Below are 23,351 nucleotides of genomic sequence, written 5' to 3' on the forward strand. Positions count from 1 at the left end.
ATTCGATTGTTTTTATCATATTTCTTATATTTTTGACATCAAAAACGCAGAATTTCTAACAACAAGAACAAACACAATATGTCCTAAGATTTACTGGTTGATCTTGCAAGTTACCATTTGTAAACCAGCGGTTGTTTACGAAAATCCAACGTAAACAACATGGCCATACCGCCTCTTCACCTGCTTTTTCAAGTGTCGGTACTTCATCTCTTTGCTAGCCACAATCTAACTGGAGTACCGTAATATATCTGCAAAAGGCAACACATGTCGAAGATCACCACAAGCGTGGAATATGTTGTTCTCCATCGTCAAAAGATCAAGGATGCCTCAGTAGTGAGTCGGTGAAATATGACCCTTCTTCGGGAAAAAATGTGTAACATGTGGAAAGTTTGCGGCATACTCTGGATTATGGTCCCATGTAAATAAAAATCTGAAGTGCTCCACAACCCATGCCTAAAAATGAAAACAAATACATTTATATTAACATATTATAATAATAGAATATATGACGACTTAATATAGCAAGTGCATCAAACCGTTTTCAAACAATTTGCTTTGACAGGGCAACCATTACGCATATTTTTTGGCTAAGCTCGAACGCTCTTCAAGATTAGGTGTGATTCTTTGGCAGACCCCTCATCGAAGTTGAAGTCAGTGTTGAAGCTTGATGCCCCATGCTGAGTCATATTATTAGGGTTTTTTTATTTTCTCCTTTTTGTCCTGTCATTCTACCAAAAAAAACAAATCGTTTTCAAGTAATGAAGTGATAAGTAAGAGGCAAAAACGAGAAATTTGAGAGGCCATAATAGCACATGCTTCAAAACTTTGGCCTTAATTTATTCGACCCATTAACCTGAACAAACCATTATTCGACCCATTAACCCAAACAAACCAAACCCAAACCGAATAAAAAATCGAGTATCGAGAAAGTGGTGAAAAATAAGAAGAGGGTTCATTCGAATTCTAATTTCTAAAGTAGAAGCGATTCTATTTCACGCAACGGAGGAGTGAGAAATCACAATCTCCACCAACGCAAACGAAAACACTCCAAAACCCTTCAACTCCGTTAGGTAAACTTCACCGTCAAATTTCACTCTCTTCGTTGATTTTTCTTCTCCTTAATGCTTAGTTCTTATGAATTTTGTGGAAATTTTGTAGAAATTGTAATTTTTGTTGCTTATTTTCGAAATTTAGGGTTTATTAACCGATTTTGTTGCGTTTTTTGTTGAATGTTGATGTGAAACAGTGATGGAGGGTGCTTTTGCAAGCGCTTCAGCGATTACAGACCAAAGACAGAAGATAGAGCAGTATAAACAAATTCTTTCTGCTGTCATTTCATCAAATGACATTCTTCAAGCAAGGAAATTCATAGATCACAGTTAATAATTCTCTTTTTACTCAACCTAGGGTTTATTCTTTTAATTTTTAATTTTTTAGTTAAATATTTTTTTTTATTTTAATATTTTTTTTTAGTTTAGTTTTTTATTAGGGTTTAAATATGATTTTAGTCCTTGCAATTGTAATGTTTTTTGGTTTTAGTCTCTGCAAATTTAAAAACAGTTGCTTTTATTGGGCCACATAGCGTGACTTCATTGCGTCATGTTTGACGTCATAGACTAAGAACACGTTTGACGTTATAGACTAAGAACAACAAATTTTGAATTTGCAAGGATTAGGACTAAACCTGACATCGGCTTATTGGGCCACGTGGCATGGTTACCGGTAATATATGAGGTGACTTTATTCGGAAAAGACTAATCATATTTATGGTGTGACTTTATTCGGAAAAGACTAATCATATTTAAACCTATTTTCCTAAGTTCTTATTAATATACGAGGTTGTTGAAAGTTTGAATTTTGTGTTTCAGTGTTATCCGATGATGTTCCTTTAGTAGTGTCGCGTCAGCTTCTACAAAGTTTTGCTGAAGAGTTGGGAAGGTTGGCACCTGAGACACAGAAAGAGATTGCTCATTACATACTTGCTCAGATTCAGCCTCGAGTTGTGTCGTTTGAAGAACAGGTTTAAATTTTGTCTATTCTTGCGGCTAAATGATCGTAATGTTTTGTTTTGGTAAATAGTAGAAGTTAACTTGAATGCTGCTTTCTTAAGCATGGTAGGAAATATATAACAACGAGAGAGAGAGAAAAAAAAAAACTAAGATGAAACACAATTCAACATTAGGCATAGATATGATATGATATAGGCATAGGGATATAGCAGAATTTGAAAACTATGGGTCATGCGGTATGACACAGCCATAACTATAATACGACAAATAAATTAGATATAATATTAAAACTTACATCTTAAGAAAGCATGAAATTTTGTGGACATGATAAACCATTCCCATTTATTTTGTAGTTAAAGAATGGAAGGGACAACATTGTAAAAGCCACTAACTGTTCGAAGTGTCAGAAGTTTGTTAAAAGAATGCATGTCTGGCTCCAATATGGGTTATTTGTTAGCATGCACATGGATACAATTTTGAAGCGCATGTGCTTTCTTACGTCTCAATTTGATAATAATTAATTGAGCAATTATTTTAACTTCATAGGTATTTATTACTTATTTGGGGGATTAAATTTTCCTATACAAATAATATGCTGGCTTTGTAGTCAATAGCTGCCTCTGTAGCAGTGTAGTACATCAGCCCTCGGGGCACGTGAAACTCTGTTGCATTGCGTTTGATTAGTAGCTGTAGCGTCCGCTACTACAATTAAGCTCATGTGAAAACCCGAATATCACCTTAACTTATTGCTTTCTGTTCAGTTTTTTTTAGAATTTTTGGTCATTTCACCCAAAAAGTTATTCTCTTTATTTTGGATTTGAATATTGGTAACGATAAACTTTGATTATTAGTTGGGACACGTGAAACTCTGTTGCATTGCGTTTGAGTAGTAGCTGTAGCGTCCTCTACTACAATTAAGCTCATGTGAAAACCCGAATATCACCTTAACTTATTGCTTTCTGTTCAATTTTTTTTAGAATTTTTGGTCATTTCACCCAAAAAGTTATTCTCTTTATTTTGGATTTGAATATTGGTAACGATAAACTTTGATTATTAGTTATGACTTGTGAATATACATTTAATTTTGCGTGTACTATTTATGAGCTTTTATATGTGTATGATACTATGTTATAAATTTCTTGTACTGCATCTCTAAAGTCTAAGCTTTGACGTCAGTGTTATACCTTTACCCACCATATAACGGTAGCGTTGTTGGTGTCGGCTGCAATCTGCCATTGAATACGTAGTATTTCCGACACTATTATTATGGTATTTGATAGGACTGTATAAATTGTAGAAAGGTGGAAGTGTGAAAGAATTCACAATTGCAAATTTTGTTTTGTATTCCGAGACTTCATCTAAGTATTTTTGTTACTATGTCAAGCATTAGGGTTTTCTATGCGTAGAGATGTTGATTGAAAAAGTATTCAGATCTCTCATCACATTATGTATCTTTGTTTAAATCAACTATGGCATTCATGTCTAAGTATGCATTTTTCCATGCTGATTGTCACTTGTTGTTTTGTTATAGGTTTTGGTTATTAGAGAGAAATTGGCTGAGCTTTATGAATCTGAGGAGCAATGGTCAAAAGCTGCCCAGATGCTCAGTGGTATTGACCTAGATTCAGGAATGAGGTCTCAGAATTTCCAACCATATTTACCTGTTTGCCTAAATCATTATAAATCTGCCAAAATTTGAAAATGTCTCTTTCTTATTCTTAATTTTATTTTGATTTTTTTATCAGGGTAATTGATGATACATTCAGGTTATCAAAGTGTGTTCAAATTGCTTGTTTATACCTTGAGGTATTTAATTTATTTTGTGCAAGGAAATCCATATTTGATTGATGTCGGTTCTTAGACCATATTGGGAGATATAACTTGCCACAATGTCTATATTGAATCACGTATGCTGGTTCTACATCTTTAATATGAATATAATTTTATATCTGAAATGGTAACTTTTCACATGTCACGTACAAAATCATTGGTTTTAATTTCAGAATCATAAAGGTTATTTGAAATAATTTTTTTCGTATTTGCCAGGATGACGATGCTGTCAATGCTGAAGCTTTCATTAATAAAGCGTCATTCTTGGTTAGCAATAGCCAGCATGAAGTATTGAATTTGAAGTACAAGGTTTGAAAATGATAGCTTCTGAAGGGTGACTGAAGTTAAATATGCATTACCTGTTTATCCTTGTATTCTATTTTTTTTCAGGTTTGCTATGCTAGGATCTTAGATCTGAAGAGGAAGTTCTTGGAAGCTGCCTTGCGATATTACGACATATCTCAAATTGAGAAAAGGCAAATAGGGGATGAGTATGTATCCTCCTGCATGTTACTTTTTCCCTCTTAAGTTTTCATGACCATTTTAGAACATCTACTCTGTAAGATCATATCTCTGTTTTTTCCCTGTGGTGACAAGAGTCTCTTTGGTTTGCCAATATAATTCCTCGACCTAAATTTTATTTTGAAGTAAAAATTGTTTTAGATTCCAGAACTGAGCTGGATACTATCATTGAATTCTGAATCCTTGCTGTTTTTAAGAAGACAAGATGTCAAATTACAAACTGTTAGAACAAAGCACATTTAGAACAGAATTTATAGGATAGTATTAATTCCTCTGCAGAATTATCTTAAAACACAGGATGCAACTTTATATAGCAATCACATAACAGTAACCAAATAATAATGTCCTCTCCCAGCTTTTCCCTTGTCTCTCCCTTTTTATTTGTAACATAAACACACCATAACTGACAATAATATAATGTAACTGCTACCATAACTGCTACAGTTATTTATTATCCTCTCCTCTTGTATTTTGTCTGATACGATGTCTTAACAGAAACACTAAATGACGCTTGATAGACTGCTAAGTGTAACTGATATTGGTGTTAGAATCAGTGTTACCGAATATCGGCCATGACGGGTATCTGTCCGCAATGATATATATTGGCCGATTTTGCAGGTTTATCCACCATAATCAAATATGACGGTGTCACGAAGCGGATTATGTAATGGGTTGGGCGAGAGGGATGAGGCTTTGGCCTCTTGAATAAAAAGAAGATAAATCTTAAGATTTTTCTACTCATTTTTGAGTTTCATTTGCCTTATATACTGCCCTGGCCAAAATAACTAAAATGCCATCCCTTTTTCTAGTACAAAATGGCCACTATAATAGTCTCATGCTGCTTTGGATTTATTACAATGAATCTAATTCCAAAACTAAAGAATTAATTTGGTCAGAGTCCAAACCAGTATTTTTATAATTTATTTGATGTCCATTGGATTTGGATCCTCATGTTGAAATTCAATATAAGGGGATTATTATGGCGATCTCTCCATTAAAATTTATTGGATCCCGCAACTTAAAAAAATATACAAGGGGATTTTTATGGTAAGATCACCAACTTAACCCTCTTGTGTTGAATTCCAAAATGATCGGATACAAATCCCTGTCCACTGAGAGGCAATACCTACATATTGTGATTCACAATCTATGTTTCAAATGTGGTATCTCAACTTTTAGAGTAGCATAAAATGTGAGTGAGGGCGTAATGACTGTAATATTTATGCATGCGATGAACATTTGCCTTCAATTGGGTTGGGCATTGGGCAGGAATGAACTCATATCATTTATTCACAAGATTTGTGCATCTATTGAAGGCAGTATATGTTTAGCCAAACATGCATAGAATTGCAATTTTAAGTTGAACGAGTCAATAATACAAGATTATTTTCCACAGACATGCTTGAAATTGCACAGGTTCAGGGCTTTTTGAAAAATCTGAAATGGATATAGTAAATGATAAGCTATGGCATGCACACAATATAAACTCATAATTGTCGCATTAGACTTCATAGAAAGCATCTAACATCCCAACTTGTACCTATCTGCTAAGGAGGTGAACAATGTTGTATTGAGTCTCAACCTCATTGCCCAGAATGACCAAGTTTGTAAAAAAACCTAGTTCTACTAAGCTAAATCCAACTCAAATGAAAGGAATCTCATATCCCCCTCTGTAGTAATTTTGAACCTTGTAATTTGCCAATCTGTACATCGACTTCTAACATGTTATGTTCTTTTTATGGGTTTGTTAGTTTGCCCAGAAATGATGAATTGTGATGGTGTATTTTTATAATCTGGTCTGGCAGAGTTACTTATAAAATATCTGTTTTTTCTTTTGAATTGATGAGGGCTGAATCCCATAAAATATCTAAAATTTGAACTCATACATTTAATTGTGTTTAGGTACTATGCTAGATGTTTTTTTAACATATGTTTATATTGACTAAACTCTTATGAATTGTGAGTTACATAGACTCCTGAGTTTGACTACCTTGATTATATTTTAAAATGCTGTGGTTGTGAGTCACATATGCACTTTATATTACAGGGAAATTAATGAGGAAGCGCTTGGGCAAGCTTTATCTGCTGCCGTTACGTGCACAATATTGGCAGGTGCAGGGCCTCAACGTTCCCGTGTTCTTGCCACACTGTACAAGGTAAAGATTCAATCATCAAATAATTTTCAAATGTGAAATCATCAAATCTTGTCTCATTAATTTTTGTGGACTTGGTTGGATTAGGATGAGCGTTGCTCAAAGTTGAAGATCTATCCCATACTGCAGAAGGTTTCTCTCCCCACCTTTCCTTTTCCTCTTTGTCTGCCTCATTTGAATTTCCACACTGGTCATATAATGTGATTCCGTATATATCAGGTGTATTTGGAAAGAATTCTTCGAAAGCCTGAAATTGATGCTTTTGCAGAAGAATTGAAACCACATCAGGTTATTAAAGTTTGTGTTGTATCTTCATATTTTTGGTTGCCATGATGGGTATGTTTCAGCTTTTTCTTTTCCACAGAAAGCCCTTCTTCCAGACAATTTCACTGTGCTGGACCGAGCTATGATTGAGCATAATCTTCTGAGTGCAAGCAAACTTTATACTAATATTAGGTATGAGAAATTGAATTATCAGTTTATTGTTTCCGAACGGTTGATTATTTAATATTTGCACTGTTTGGTTATTTTATGCTCCTAATCTGTGTGTTTGCCTCTCTTGTAGCTTTGATGAGTTAGGCACACTGTTGGGAATCCCACCTCCCAAGGTACATAATTTCATGTCCAAAGTCATACTTATTTTTCAGTGAAGAGAAGTACATCTTATAGAAAGAACAAATCTGTCAATTGAATTCAGCATTTCATATTTCTATTATATATTCCTTATTTGTTTGTGAGGGAGTATTCCCTATTTGTTTTTGAGGGAGTATTCCCTATTTGTTGTGAAGCTTTATTTAAATTAATCATAATATTTAAATAAGAATTTTTTTTGAATGGTGTGGCATAGTGATAATAGCTTTTATATAAATTACTAAACATGAACGTTCCTGAGGAGGGAAATCCTGCTGGCAATGATTTTCTTATGTTCATTCAATGTCCGTCCTACAGCTTGTAAGATTTGATTTGTTTTGATTTTTTCTCCCACAATTATTATACTTTCAGGCTGAGAAGATAGCATCAAGAATGATTTATGAGGATAGGATGAAGGGATCTATTGACCAGGTATAAATGTTAAATAACCATTACAGTCTCTTAGTTCATAAAAGTACTCTGATGAGACTCCTGGGGGACTAGGAAGTGATGGTCAAATTTTTAATGATTTATTTCAGGTTGAAGCTATCATACATTTTGATGACGACACTGAAGAGTTGCAAAGATGGGACCAGCAGGTAATTTTTTCATATACATCCAGTATCTCTGAAAGCTCCACTCTTAAGTGGGTTAAATAAAATAATATGGGTTTCAACTTCTGTTTCTTTTTCTTTTTTGACTCAACGATGTCTGTTAATATTTGTGTTATTTAAAATCAGTTTTTATACTACGACATAACTATATACTTTTAAAAGGTATAAATAGCCAGCCAAAACTTTAAAATTGTGCAGTGCTAATTCTTTTCAATTGAATGTTTTCTTGATCAATGAATATCTCAAAAATGGAGTTGTTTTTTTTTTGAAGTTTCTGATACAATCAATTCATATGGGAGCGTAAAAAAAAACTAAACATGTTAAAATTATTGCGCAAGTGTTATGTTATATTCTGCGACCCTTGTTTATGGGCACCCGTGCACGCGAGGATTGTATCATCTTTGATCATGAGTGTTGTGTTGGTTCTAAATCCATCTTCAATCTCCTAAAACTTAATGATGGTTTTCTCTTGCAGATTGTTAGTGTTGTGTTGGTTCTAAATCTATCTTCAATCTCCTCAAACTTAATGATGGTTTTCTCTTGCAGATTGTTGGTCTATGTCAAGCTCTAAATGATGTTTTGGATAGCATGGGCAAGAAGGGCATTCCTGTTCCTGTTTGACTTGGATTATTGCCGATTTCTTTGTCTATACATTCTTCCTGAATCATCCTTCTTTTGGATGATTTTTTTGTGAACTTCACTATACATACATATAACATTGATTTTGTCAGAGATTATTAGATTCTAGCGGTTTATCCAATGGTTGCACTTTGTCCGTTTAATTCTGAAGTTCATCGCGATTGTGGATATAAATTCCATTATGTTTTACCTCGTGTGGACAAATGACTGTCTAATGAAAGAATATGAAGGATACGAAATTAAATAGCTCATATTATGCCCACACAAAGGCCTTCCATATATTATCCCTCCGGTCACTATTATAAGCAAAACTTTACTTTTTAGATACATTGAATAATTAACGTATCTAGTATATAATAAAGACTATATATATATATATATATATCTAAAAAGTGAAGTTTTGCTTATAATAGTGACCGGATGAAGTGTATATATATATATATATATATATATATATATATATATATATATAAACCAAATATATACTTTAGGACAAATTTAATACTCCCTCCGTCCCAAATTATAAGCAAAAAAAACTCATTTTCTTTGTCCTAAATTATAAGTAAAAAAGACTAACTTTTATCATATTTAATTATGTTTTTTCAAAAATTTATCTTTTTCAAAGGAAAATTAAATGCAAAGTGGATTCAATTTGCTCTCTTTTTCATTTTCTCTATAATCAATTACCAATGAAAATTGTTTTTACATCTTCCTATAAAACTTATTTCAAAGATAACACAAAAAACTATGTTACAAACTACTATGTTTTAGTTTTCTTAATAAGTGTGATTTTTTGTTTTTTGCTTATAATATGGGACGAAGGGAGTATGATGAGATTTCATAACTAATATTAAAAAAATGAAACAATATGTTTCAGTATTTAGATATCTAATTAAATAAAGCAAAGCAGATTGACTGTGCTATTAAGCACCTTGAATAAGCATCGGAGGGAGTATGATGAGATTTCATAACTAATATTAGAAAAATGAAACAATATGTTTCATTATTTAGATATCTAATTAAATAAAGCAAAGCAAATTGACTGTGCTAGTAAGCACCTTGAATAAGCGTGTAAAAGAAGCATTTTTTTTGTTTTGTTTTATATATTTTAAAAGATGGTATACATATTTAAATAAATATTGTCAAATACTTAACTTCAACTAACTACACAGCTCTTTCGATCCGTTATGCGGAACACACCTCTATATATACCTAGGCTATGAACAGTTAAAGTGAAAATAAGTAAGAAAAAAGCGTTCTAACGACTTCGATTCTGATTCTGATGCCTTCGATTCCGATGCTGATGAAGCGAATCCGAAAAGGTTTAAGGTTCTCACCGGCGGAGTAGATCCTGCTTTTGACGGTGTGGTTGACGGTGCACATGAAGGTCACATGAATTTGGAGCAGAACGATCCGATCCATGAGGAAATCAATGAAGCTCCGATCAACCAAATTCAAGAAGAGCAGATCACTCCGGTTGCTCCTATAGCGATTCCTGCTCAAGAAGTAGAGTCCGAAGATGAGGAGGTTGCTATTCCTACGATTCACGCTGATGAAGATGAAGTTGAAGAGTCTGAAGGAGAGGATTGGTATGACAATGCGGAAGCTGGGTCGAAATTGCAAAAGGAGGTAAACATAGAGGGCTAGAAAGTAGTTATTTTTTAGGGGACCAAAATTGCAACTTTTGGATACTTAGGGGGCCAAAACTGTAATTAAGTCTAAAAATTTATGTTTTCCTTTCTGTCCTCATCCTAGCACAGGAGGAGAGAAAAAAAATGTATAAGATATTAAAGAGTTCAATCCATTCAAAGTTTTTTTTTTTTTTTAGGGAGTCCATTCAAAGTTAAAATCAATATATTTTAATATTTTAAACATTGCCATAACAATGGAAGTATATTGGGGTAAATGCTTGAATATTAGACTGATAAATTTAGTGTGTTTGTGCCCAAAAAAATTAGTGTGTATTTGGTTCTCTATTGACGAAAAATAAATTTGAATAAATTGATTTTAGACAAAAATATATGTTGAATGTAAAATAACTTATGTTTAAATACATTCATTTAAAAATGATTTGAACAATAAGCTCCTGTGTAAAAAATTAAGTTTATATTCAAAAACTACAAATCATAATATCAATTTGATAAGCAAAATCAATTACAATCGACATCATTCAAACTTATAAAAACCAATTTTGCTTATCCTATTGTTTAACCTATCCCACAATATCAATTTACATTGACATGACATCGATCCTTGAAGTTTAGCAGGCTTAACACCAAATGAAAAACACGACATTAAGAAACTTAGAAAAAAAAACTTAGCCGACCCCACTTAGTGGGATAAGGCTTGGTTGTTGTTGTTGTAAGAAACTTAAAAAAAAAAAAAAAATTTAAAAGAACATTAAAATCTATATTCAAAATAAGTGACTCCTTGTTTAGAAAGCATAAAGAGAATATGTTACAACATTATCAACCACCAATTCAAACCATGTAACATTGTACTCATTCCAAAACATGATCATATAAAATTCAAACAAAAAATTAAAAGAAACAGAAAGAAAAACAGAGTAAAAAAGTATATGCATACTTCCTAGCATACAAAAAAAACGTAATAGAAATGAGACAAAAGAAAAATACTTTTTTTTAGGGAAAAAAAATGTAAATAAATATTTATATAGGAAAAATGTAAGACAGTTATATTGTAAAAATAATGTTAGCAAAAGAAACTCAAAGGAGGTACTAAATGTAAAGAAATATTTATATAGGACAAATTGCTCATGCTTTTTCTAAAAATATGAAGTATATCATAATTTATACATTTTTTTACACAACTCATCATTTGTTTATGTGATCAGATTTTGTGTGAGTTTAACAAGAAAATTTAAAAATACTCCTTTTGATGGGGAAGACACAGAAGTCATGCAATGTCGCATTATTTTTTGCTCATTCATAGTGGCGGAGCCAGAAAAAAAACTTAGGGTGGGCCATAAATAGTGACGGAGCTTAATTTTTTGTGGGCGTCAATTTATTTAGTGTATGAAAATATATGTTTTCTTATTCGTACAGTTCATCATTGGTTAGTTCAAATGACTGTAAACTTGCTATTTGTTGAATATAGTTCAAATCAATATTTTTAAATCTGAACCGATTACCAACTCGAACAAATCATTGATCGAACAACTAGGTCATTGATTGAACCTCATGCTTGAATTAAATGACTCGACTTCTATAAACGACTGAGTAAAAAAAATTAAAATAAAACTCATGACATATAGTAATGTAAAAAAGATCATTACATAAGAAAATATACTTAGTAAAAAAGATCATTACATAAGAAAATATACTTATAATCAAGTACAATAATGAAATATATTTTTATTTAATAAAGAATATAATATTCTTGTACTTAAAAAGTACAATGTTTATACGATCAAATATTTTTATGATATAATATTATTTAACGATATTTTAACGTTTAAATTATATGTTATGTGTTGTAAAAGAGATTTGAAGTCTTCTCTTGTATAAAATAAAATAAAGTAAAGAGATAATTGTACCAAAAATAAGTATGAAGAAGGAAGGATTGTTTTAAATTACACAAAAGAGTTGTGTTTTATTAACCAAAGATAATTTCAATTATGAATATTAATGCTTATGCGTGCAGGATCACTGATAGAGAATGATAAATAAATAAAAGAAAAAAAAAAGGCTTAGGTAGGGTAGGTGTTGAAGTTAGAAAAAGGCTTAGGTAGGGTAGGTGTTGAAGTGGGTGTTGAACCATGCACATTATGTTTTGTTTGCCAAAAACACTCCCAACCGCTACAACACACTGCATAACATTTATATACGCACATATTAATATATATACTAAATAAGAAATATTACTTTTGGGGTGGGCCATGGCCCACCTTGGCCCTTGAGGTGCTCCGCCTCTGCATTCATACGATCATTAACATTTTAACAATAAAAATAATTATTGAAAAAATAAAATAAAAATTATATAGTTTGCATGCTATATTTGTTAGACATAGATTAATCATTTCTACGTTAAATGACTTGTCATCTAGTTATAACATAAATTATTTATCCTGAGTTATACATGACCTTTTTATATTAAAAAAAATACATAATACAACTATCAATTAAATATAACGACTTTGGTTTAAATATAAGCAAAAATTTACACATATAACGAAACGGTTAGTTTAAGTGTTTAAATAGTTTCGGTTAAGAACCAATTGTTTAAGATAATTCGTGTTCAAATTAAAACTCATAAAAAAGAAATGTGGAGTAGGTTTGTGTACTAAAAAAAAAACACAATCATTCACTTTAAAATTTGATCTAAACTGCATAATATTTGGATCCGACCGTCATTGATTCTGTTGTAAAAGAAAAGAACTAAGAAAATATTGGTTCTCATTAATCTCTAAAACGAGTATTGATTTAGGAGAATTGCTTTAGGAGGTGATAATTGATTTTTATAAAAGGTATAAATAGCCAGCCAAAACTATATACTTTTAAAAGGTATAAATATCCAGCCAAAACTTTAAAATTGTGCGGCGCAAATTCTTTTCAATTGAATGTTTCCTTGATCAATGAATATCTCAAAAATGGAGTTGTTTTTTGAATTTAAGTTTCTAATATAATCAATTCATATGAGAGCATAAAAAAAGTAAACATGTAAAAATGATTATTGCACAAGTGTTATGTTACATTCTGTGACCCTTGTTTCTGGGCACCCGTGCACTCGAGGATCGTGTCGTCTTTGATCATGAGTATTGTGTTGGTTCAAAATTCATCTTGAATCTTCTAAAACTTAATGATGGGTTGCTCTTGCAGATTGTTGGTCTATGTCAAGCTCTCACACTTTGGTTGGTAGGGTAGAAATAGGGAATAGAGAGTTAAGGAAGAGAGAAGTTGAAGAGAGATTGTGAACTTCTCCTGTTTGGTTTTCCAATGAAATAGAGGAGAGAGGGTGGCATTTAGCCTACACAATGCACAAATTGTGCACTATCCACAAGTTAAAGAAAGTTATTTTTGAACCATTAGATTAAAAGGAACATTGATCTTTATTATAGTCTACCCACACCATATCTTTTTTACTTTGTTGTCTTCAACCTCTATTTCCAGGGTAGCACTTGGGTGACATTGTGGTTGGTGACATTGTGACATTGGCCAACCACAATGTCACAAGTGTCTTTATTCTTTCTCTTTCACAATATTTTTTTGTTTCTTTGTACACGTGTGACATTGTGGTTGGCCAATGTCACCAATGTCACCAACCACAATGTCACCCAAGTATTATCCCTATTTCCATCTCCCTCTTTTCACCACCACCACCAGCAGTCGCAAGTGAGCAAGACACGTTGTCTACTTTCTTTCTCTAGCTTGATAGCAATCTCTTCACTTTTTCCCACAAAATTACCAAAGTCATGACAAACATTCCTTCTTACATCTGAACCCAGTCTATTTACATTTCCATGTGTTAGGGTTTTCACTTTTCAATTTCCCTCACCCAAACTCAACTCAATTCAAATTCAACTCATGTTACCTAATTTATTCTTGATTATTGATTACTGATTCTCTCTCTTCCATTCGATTCGATTTTTTTAATTATTTTTATCTATGGAATGGAGCAATTGAAGCCGGAAACACCGGCGACAGTTCCGACGTTAGTTCCGGTGACCGTTATGGCACCCGCGGCGGAGACGAAGCAAGTCGGAGTTGTTACGAAGGCTGTTTCCGATGTGAACATGACGGAGAGACGGCGGTTGTTGTTCGGCGCCGAAAGTAGTTCTGGCTGTCATCGCCAAGATCAGTGATGTTATGAAGAAAACACTATTAAAAAAATTTGTTCTGATTAAACTAGATTCCAGGTTTGAGATGAAATCTACTATGGTGAAGATGTTGACGGCGGTGAAGATGTTTACGATGGTTGTTTTGTCGGAGAGAGTTAATGGTTGCAAACTTGCAATCTTAGTGTTGCATTTACGATTATGTTTGTCAAAAATGAATTGAAGCATGTCATTTTCTGTTTAAGGCCTAGTCCATATGCTATTGTCGTAATGAAAGATCTGTTGCAGAGGGAGGGTGTTATTTCTTCTTTGGATGATGCTTACTTTTGGAAGATGAAGTTTGTTCACGCTGAATTTAATTATAAATCCAACTTAATGGAGGTTGAAGACAACATGATAAAGAATGAAAAAATATAATACAGCTGGATCATGATAAAATTGGTATTCTTCCTTGATCTAATGGTGTATAAAAAATTTGTGCATTGAAAAAGTAACTTTGTACATGTACACAAATTTGTGTATTGTGCATGTTAAATGCCACCAGAAGAGAGATTAAAATGCTATGGGTCCCACACAAAATTCTTTCTCTTCAAAATTGAGAAGAAATAGGAGGAGAGAAGGGATTCTTTGTAGTATTCCTATTATACCCCTCATTCTTTTTTAATTCAATTAATTTTGTATCCCTTTATTAAACTGTTTTTTTCGACAACTTTGTTTCATTTCTTAAAAAAAAAAACTTTATTTCATATGTTGATTTTTTGCACAAAAATGTAGAGTGTGTGGTATTTTGCTCGTGTACGTGGTGCATTTTTTTACGAAATATTATTTTTTTTTGGGAAAATGCGACACTTTTTTTTGGTAAAGAAATACTTAAATTTATATATAAAAAGGATAAACAGTCCATTTTGAATAAGTAGTTAAATTACTTAACTGAATTCAAACAAAAGAATTAAATTAGTTTGAATGGAAATTTTATTTTAACATAAGGTATTATAGTACTTCTAAATATAAACAACCCTTCTCTCTTCTCTATTTCTCTCATTTCTCTCTTGTACCAAACAATCTATCAAATCTACCTTATTTCTCACCTCTTTCTCTCTTTTCAAACTCCCTCTTACCTATTTCTCTCTTCACAACTTTTCTTCTACACCAAACACACCCTCAATGATGTTTTGGATAGCATGGGCAAGAAGGGCAATTCTGTTCCTGTTTGACTTAGATTATTGCCAATTTCTTTGTCCAAACATTCTTCCTAAATCATCCTTCTTTTGGTTGATTTTTTTTGTGAACTTCACTATGCATACATACAACAATGATTTTGTCATATTTCTTCAAAAAAAAACAATGATTTTGTCATATATTAATAGATTCTAGGTTCGGTTTATCCAATGGTTGCACTTTGTTTAATTATGAAGAAAAAAACGTTGGTTCAAGATTTTCTATTTGATTTAACTATTTTTTTGTAAAAATTTGGAGATTGATGCCATGTTAGACAAAATGGGGTTGTATTCCTTTGAAGATTAAACTAAGCTTTAGTGTATTAAAATGACGTCAAATTTTTTAAACCAAATTATGGTTTAATTTTTTCTTTTTAATTTTCTTAGTTATGAGTATCTACATGGAGAAGGAGAGGGAAATTGAATAAATGTTAGATTGGTGGGTTCCATAGACTAAAATCTGAAATGGTTGAATAAAGCCACATCGAAGGTAGACGAGAAGAGAGGAAAAAAAAGAACAAAGGAAAGAGATGAAAGCAATCTAGTGTGGCTATTACATTTGAAAAAACAACGAAAAAGAAGAGAAAGTTAACTTTACTGAATTTGAAAAACAACGAAAAAGAATACTAAGTAAGAAAGTAGAAAGAGTATTATTAAATCTCGACCGTAGGCAAATCCACGTCATCGATCCGTGGCTTGATTATTTCATATATAACATTACTTATGATTCTTCTCCATTTGCGGTTAAGACGGTGACTTGATTGATGTCTGTTGAATATAAACGAGATATTTATTTATGATATTTTAATCAAATTGATACTAATTACATCACTATTTTAACCGTAAAATTGAAAAGCACCACTAACATCTATTACCAAGAGATGATGTTTTTTTTTTTTTGGTTACACCAAGAGATGATGTTTATCGTCATTAAAATTTTAAAAAAATGGAAGTACTATTCAATGGTGGACCACTTGTCAAGATCGTTCATATTAAAATTTCTAAGTTTTTTTTCTTCTCGTAAACTTAACACAATTGATAGGGACATTGCATAATATATACATGAATCGAAATTCGAACCCATGACACCCCATTTATTCATCTTAAAATTAAATTTTTAACTATTAGACTATTTAACCAAAAATAATAAATAAATAAAAATTATAACTTTTGTCATTAAACCTTCAAGGTTTCAAAGCACCAACGGATTGCCACGTCTTCATTTTATAAGGAAATTGAATTGAAAACTCGAGGGGAAATTATTCGTGGGTTTTCAAAGAAATTCAATTCTCACCATTAATCATTTTCCTATAAATAATAGTTAGGGTTTTGAATCACATCACAAGTAAAAAAAAAAAAAAAAGAGTCTCAAGTCAAAAATGTCTTCTCCACTCCCTACCGATCCAAAAAAACCTAAGTCACCGGCACCTTTTGTCGACTACAGTGACGGTGAAGAAGACACTTTTTCCGATTCCAATGAGATCCTCGTTTCTGACGCGGCTCTTTCCGTTGAACCGGCTCCAATCTCCAAGGAAGAACCTCCGATCGCTGGATTCAATCTCGAAAGCTTGAAGGCAACCTGGAAAGCAGCTTTAGCTGCTAGAAAAAAGGTTTTTAATATTGACGATGGAGAAGAGGTTCCGGTTGTGTCCGTACACGGAGACAAGGAGCGTGCCGTTGGAGATAGGATTAAGATAGCAGGAAACCTTATCGAGGCTGCTGGATACTCTCTCTTTCACAGCGATGTTTATCGAATCTCGAAAGCTGGAACAAGTCTCCGTGGTGCGGGAGACGAGATCTCCAAGGCTGGACGGAGGATTCGAGTTGCTTATACTGTTGTAAGTAAAATTGATGCTGCAAAAGTAATAATTACTGCTGGAAATAACGTTATTCTTGCTGGAAATGAGATAATTTCTGCCGTAAAAGATCAAAATGTTCCGGCGGAGAAAGAGGAGGTGGGATATGGAAGAGAGGAAGCGGAGTTCTTCGGAAAAGTTGCTTCATGCGTAATCTGGTACGCTGGAGAGAAGATCTTTGCAAATGTAAAAGACATTTGTGCCGCTGAAGCTGATCTCGATGGAAGAAAAGTAGTTGTCGCCGCAAACCGAATTATCAATTCAGGAAAGGAGTTGGTTGCCGGTGGAAATATGTTGGTTGAAGCTGCAGAAAAGGTCTTTGGAGATCCTCCGGCGGAGGAGGATGACGGAAGCTATCCGGAGGGCTATCCCATTGAGACTGCTCGGCAAGCTGATCCTGTGCTTTGGGAGCGTTATGCGGATTACTAAATTTCCACTCCTGTTGGTCTCAAACATTGTGTCCTTTAAATTTCTCTACTACCGTATTTTTTTTTTTTTTTTATCATTTAGAGTACGAGTAGCGAATTCAACACCCATGGTGGATTTGGATTCAAGAACTCTATTAAGCTTTTTTGTTTTTCCACACAAAATGTAAAAAAAAAATAAAAAAAATTCACAAAATCCAATGTATTATATTCCACAATTTCGCTTTGTTTTTATTTATCCTCCTAATTTATTCTTTTTTTATTTTTATTTAGTGCATATGAAATTAATTGGATAAAAATAAATTTAATCACGTGCAATAATGTGCCATAAAAATTTTCATCATCATTTTGAGGTTCATTCGAATTCTAATTTCTAAAGTAGAATTCTATTTCACGCAATGGAGGACTGAGAAATCACAACCTTCGTCAACACAAACGAAAAACACTCCAAAACCCTTCAACTCTGTTAGGTAAACTTCTCTGTCAAATTTCTTATTAATTTTGTAGAAATTGTAATTTTCGTTGCTTATTTTTGAAATTTAGGGTTTATTAACCGATTTTGTTGCGTTTTTTGTTGAATGTTGATGTGAAACAGTGATGGAGGGTGCTTTTGCAAGCACTTCAGCGATTACCGACCAAAGGCAAAAGATAGAGCAGTATAAACAAATTCTTTATGCTGTCATTTCATCAAATGACATTCTTCAAGGTAGGAAATTCATAGATCACAGTTGATAATTCTCTTTTTCCTCAACCTAGGGTTTATTCATTTTAGTTTTTTAGTTAAATTGACTTTATTCGGAAAAGACTAATCATATTTAAACCTATTTTCCTTAGTTTTTATTAATATATGAGGCTGTTGAAAGTTTGAATTTTGTGTTTCAGTGTTATCCGATGATGTTCCTTTAGTAGTGTCGCGTCAGCTTCTATAGAGTTTTGCTGAAGAGTTGGGAAGATTGGCACCTGAGACACAGAAAGAGATTGCTCATTACATACTTGCTCAGATTCAGCCTCGAGTTGTGTCGTTTGAAGAACAGGTTTAAATTTTGTGTGTTCTGTTTTGCGGCTAAATGATTGTAATGTTTTGTTTCGGTAAATAGTAGAAGTTAACTTGAATGCTGCTTTCTTGAGATGAAACACAATTCAACATTAGGCATAGATATGATATGATTTCGACATAGGGATATAGCAGAATTTGAAAACTATGGGCCAATATGACACAGCCATAACTATAATACGACAAATAAATTAGGTATAATATTATAAAACTTACATCTTAAGAAAGCATGAAATTTTGTGAACATGATAAATTGGTCCCATTTATTTTGTATTTAAAAAATGGAAGTGACAAAATTGTAAAAGCCACTAACTGTTCTAAGTGTTAGAAGTTTGTTAAAAGAATGCATGTCCGGCTCCGATATGGGTTGTTGGTTAGCATGCACATGGATACAATTTTGCAGCGCGTGTGCTTTCTTACGTCTCAGTTTGATAATAGTTAATTGAGCAATTATTTTAACTTCGTAGGTATTTATTACTTATTTGGTGGATTAAATTCTCCTATACAAATAATATGCTGGCTTTGTAGTCGATAGCTGCCTCTATAGCAGTGTTGCACATCAGCTCTCAGGGGACATGTGAAACTCTGTTGCATTGCGTTTGAGTAGTAGCTGTAGCGTCCGCTACTACATTTAAGCTCATGTGAAAACCTGAATATCACCTTAACTTATTGCTTTCTGTTCAGTTATTTTTAGAATTTTTGGTCATTTCACCCAAAAAGTTATTCTCTTTATTTTGGATTTGAATATTGGTAACGATAAACTTTGATTATTAGTTAAGACTTATGAATATACATTTAATTTTGCGTGTACTATTTATGAGCTTTTATATGTGTATGATAGTATGTTATAAATTTCTGGTACCACATCTCTAAAGTCTAAGCTTTGACGTCAGTGTTATACCTTTACCCACCATATAACGGTAGCGTGTTGGTGTCGGCTGCAATCCGCCTTTGAATACATAGTATTTCCGACACTATTATTATGGTATTTGATAGGACTGTATAAATTGTAGAAAGGTGGAAGTGTGAAAGAATTCACAATTGCAAATTTTGTTTTGTATTCCGAGACTTCATCTAAAAAGTATTTTTGTTACTATGTCAAGCATGAGGGTTTTCTATGCGTAGAGATGTTGATTGAAAAAGTATTCAGATCTCTCATCACATTATGTATCTTTCTTTAAATCAATTATTGAATTCATGTCTAAGTATGCATTTTTTCATGCTGATTGTCACTTGTTGTTTTGTTGTAGATTTTGGTTATTAGAGAGAAATTGGCTGAGCTTTATGAATCTGAGGAGCAATGGTCAAAAGCTGCTCAGATGCTCAGTGGTATCGACCTAGATTCAGGAATGAGGTCTCAGAATTTCTAACCATATTTACCAGTTTGCCTAAATTATTATAAATCTGGCAAAATTTGAAAATGTCTCTTTCTCATTCTTAATTTTATTTTGATTTTTTTATCAGGGTAATTGATGATACATTCAGGTTATCAAAGTGTGTTCAAATTGCTTGTTTATGCCTTGAGGTATTTACTTTATTTTGTGCAAGGAAATCCATATTTGATTGATGTCGGTTCTTAGACCATATTGGGAGATATAACTTGCCACAATGTCTAAATTGAATCACGTATGCTGGTTCCACATCTTTAGTATGAATATTATTTAATATCTGAAATGGTAACTTTTCACATACTCTAGGTCACATACAAAATCATTGGTTTTAATTTCAGAATCATAAAGGTTATTTGAATTTTTTTTCTTCTTCGTATTTGCCAGGATGACGATGCTGTCAATGCTGAAGCTTTCATTAATAAAGCGTCATTCTTGGTTAGCAATAGCCAGCATGAAGTATTGAATTTGAAGTACAAGGTTTGAAAATGATAGCTTCTGAAGGGTGACTGAAGTTAAATATGCATAAATGAACCTTATCTTACCTGTTTATCCTTGTATTCTATTTTTTTTTTCAGGTTTGCTATGCTAGGATCTTAGATCTGAAGAGGAAGTTCTTGGAGGCTGCCTTGCGATATTACGACATATCTCAAATTGAGAAAAGGCAAATAGGGGATGAGTAAGATCATATCCTCTTGCATGTTGCTTTTTCCCTCTTAAGTTTTCATGACCATTTTAGAACTTATACTCTGTAAGATCATATCTCTGTTTTTTCCCTGTGGTGACAAGAGTCTCTTTGGTTTGCCAATATAATTTCTCTACCTAAATTATATTTTGAAGTAAAAATTGTTGTAGATTCTAGAACTGAGCTGGATTCTATCATTGAATTCCGAATCCTTGCTGTTTTTAAGAAGACAAGATTCAAATTGCAAACTGTTAGAACTGGTATTTATATTTGAATAAAGCACAATAATAACAGAATTTATAGGATAATTATTAATTCCCTTGCAGAATTATCTTAAAATTCAGGATGCAACTTTATGTAGTAATCACACACCATTAACCGACCAATTAATAATTTCCTCCCCCAGCTTTTCCCTTGTCTTTCCCTTTTTTATTTCTAACATAAACACACCATAACTGACAATAATATAATGTACCTGCTACAATAACTGCTACTGTTATTTCTTATCCTCCCGTCTTGTATTTTTTCTGATACGATGTCTTAACAGAAACACTAAATGACGCTTGATAGACTGCTAAATACTTGTGTACCTGATAGTGGTGTTAGAATCAGTGTTACCGAATATTGGCCACGACGCTCCGCAATGATATATTGGCCGATATTGCGGGTTTTTCCACCATAATCAAATATGATGGCGTCACGAAGCGGATTATGTTATGGTTTGGGCGAGAGGGATGAGGCTTCATCCTCTGGAATAAAAAGAAGATAAATTTTAAGATTTTTCTACTCATTTTTGGGTTTCATTTGCCTTAAATGCTGCCCTAGCCAACATCACTAAAATGCCATCCCTTTTTCTAGTTATCACAAAAAAATGGCCACAAAAAAAAGGTTGCTTTTAGTCTTTGACGTCAGTTTATTGGGCAACGCTTTATTGCTTCACGTTTGACGTCATAGACTATGAACAATAATTTTTAAATTTGCAGGGACTGAACCTGACATCAGATTATTGGGCCACATGGCGTGGCTACCAATAATATATGGCGTGACTTTATTCGGAAAAGACTAATCATATTTAAACCTATTTTCCTAAGTTTTTATTAATATACGAGGCTGTTGAAAGTTTGAATTTTGTGTTTCAGTGTTATCGGATGATGTTCCTTAGTGTATTCTGTTTTGCGGGACCCCTTCCCGGACCCTGCATATGCGGGAGCTCTAGTGCACTGGGTTGCCCCTTAGTGTTATCGGATGATGTTCCTTTAGTAGTGTCGCGTCAGCTTCTACAGAGTTTTGCTGAAGAGTTGGGAAGGTTGGCACGCAGAAAGAGATTGCTCATTACATACTTGCTCAGATTCAGCCTCGAGTTGTGTTGTTTGAAGAACAGGTTTAAATTTCGTGTATTCTGTTTTGCGGCTAAATGATTGTAATGTTTTGTTTTGGTAAATAGGAGAAGTTAACTTGAATGCTGCTTTCTTAAGCATGGTAGGAAATATATAACAACGAGAGGAAAAAAAAAAAAAAACTAAGATGAAACACAATTTAACATTAGGCATAGATATGATATGATATAGAGTAAAGACATATGGGATATAGCAGAATTTGAAAACTATGGGCCATGCGATATGTATGACACAGCCATAACTACAATACGATAAATAAATTAGTATATAATATTAAAATTTGCATCTTAAGATACCATGAAGTGTTGTGAACATGATAAACCTTTTCCGTTTATTTTGTTGTTAAAAAATGGAAGTGACAAAATTGTAAAAGCCACTAAATGTTCAAAGTGTCCGAAGTTTGTTAAAAGAATGCATGTCCGGCTCCGATATGGGTTATTGGTTAGCATGCACATGGATACAATTTTGAAGCGCTTGTGCTTTTTTACCTCTCAGTTTGATAATAATTAATTGAGCAATTATTTTAACTTCTTTATAGGTCTTTATTATTTATTTGGGGGATTAAATTCTCCTTTACAAATAATATGCTGGCTTTGTAGTCAATAGCTGCCTCTATAGCAGTGTTGCACATGAAACTCTGTTGCATTGCGTTTTGAGTAGTAGCTGTAGTGTCCGCTACTACAATTAAGCTCATGTGAAAACCCGAATATCACCTTATCTTATTGCTGTCTGTTCAGATCTTTTTGGAATTTTTGGGCATTTCACCTAAAAAGTTATTCTCTTTATTTTGGATTTGAATATTGGTATTGATAAACTTTGATTATTAGTTATGATTTATGAATATGCATTTAATTTTGTGTGTTCTATTTATGAGCTTTTATATGTGTATGATACTACTATGTTATAAATTTCTTGTACCGTGTCTCTAAAGTCTAAGCTTTGACGTCACTGATATACCTTTACCCACCATACAACGGTAGCGTTGTTGGTGTCGGCTGCAATCCGCCATGGAATACATAGTATTTCTGACTCTATTTTTATGGTATTTGATAGGACTGTATAAATTGTAGAAAGGTGGTAGTGTGAAAGAATTCAGAATTGCAAATTCTGTTTTGTATTCCGAGCGTAGAGATGTTGA

At 33.1% G+C, this 23,351-nt stretch overlaps 1 protein-coding gene and 1 pseudogene across 2 annotated transcripts; both read left to right on the forward strand.

The window, feature by feature from the left end:
* The first annotated feature begins 929 nt into the window (after positions 1 to 929).
* LOC146928856 (COP9 signalosome complex subunit 4-like) lies at positions 930 to 8,540 on the forward strand. Its single transcript, XM_085701024.1, has 15 exons — positions 930 to 1,070; positions 1,247 to 1,378; positions 1,869 to 2,020; positions 3,541 to 3,644; positions 3,755 to 3,815; positions 4,056 to 4,148; positions 4,230 to 4,330; positions 6,409 to 6,517; positions 6,602 to 6,646; positions 6,734 to 6,802; positions 6,879 to 6,970; positions 7,080 to 7,122; positions 7,517 to 7,576; positions 7,684 to 7,743; positions 8,305 to 8,540. Exons 2-15 carry the CDS (start codon positions 1,249 to 1,251, stop codon positions 8,377 to 8,379), a joined length of 1,194 nt encoding a protein of 397 aa, XP_085557150.1. The 5' UTR covers positions 930 to 1,070; positions 1,247 to 1,248; the 3' UTR covers positions 8,380 to 8,540.
* A 9,499-nt stretch (positions 8,541 to 18,039) lies between these two features.
* Positions 18,040 to 20,947, forward strand: LOC146928857 (COP9 signalosome complex subunit 4-like; annotated as a pseudogene). The gene is made up of 7 exons (XR_015005890.1): positions 18,040 to 18,159; positions 18,285 to 18,416; positions 18,572 to 18,723; positions 19,994 to 20,097; positions 20,208 to 20,268; positions 20,519 to 20,611; positions 20,710 to 20,947. The product of XR_015005890.1 is annotated as a COP9 signalosome complex subunit 4-like (transcript).
* The last annotated feature ends 2,404 nt before the right edge of the window (positions 20,948 to 23,351 follow it).

This window comes from Medicago sativa, chromosome 4, assembly GCF_051527215.1.
Source record: "Medicago sativa cultivar Bolivia chromosome 4, Bolivia_mono, whole genome shotgun sequence".
NCBI classification, from domain to species: Eukaryota; Viridiplantae; Streptophyta; class Magnoliopsida; order Fabales; family Fabaceae; genus Medicago; species Medicago sativa.

What these genes read in the sequence shown, in the direction of transcription:
- LOC146928856 (XM_085701024.1), top strand. Translation starts at nt 1,249, where the DNA reads ATGGAGGGTGCTTTTGCAAGCGCTTCAGCGATTACAGACCAAAGACAG. An exon ending in AAGGAAATTCATAGATCACA is followed by an intron (nt 1,379 to 1,868) that starts GTTAATAATTCT and finishes TTTGTGTTTCAG; the next exon opens with TGTTATCCGATGATGTTCCT. An exon ending in TTGTGTCGTTTGAAGAACAG is followed by an intron (nt 2,021 to 3,540) that starts GTTTAAATTTTG and finishes GTTTTGTTATAG; the next exon opens with GTTTTGGTTATTAGAGAGAA.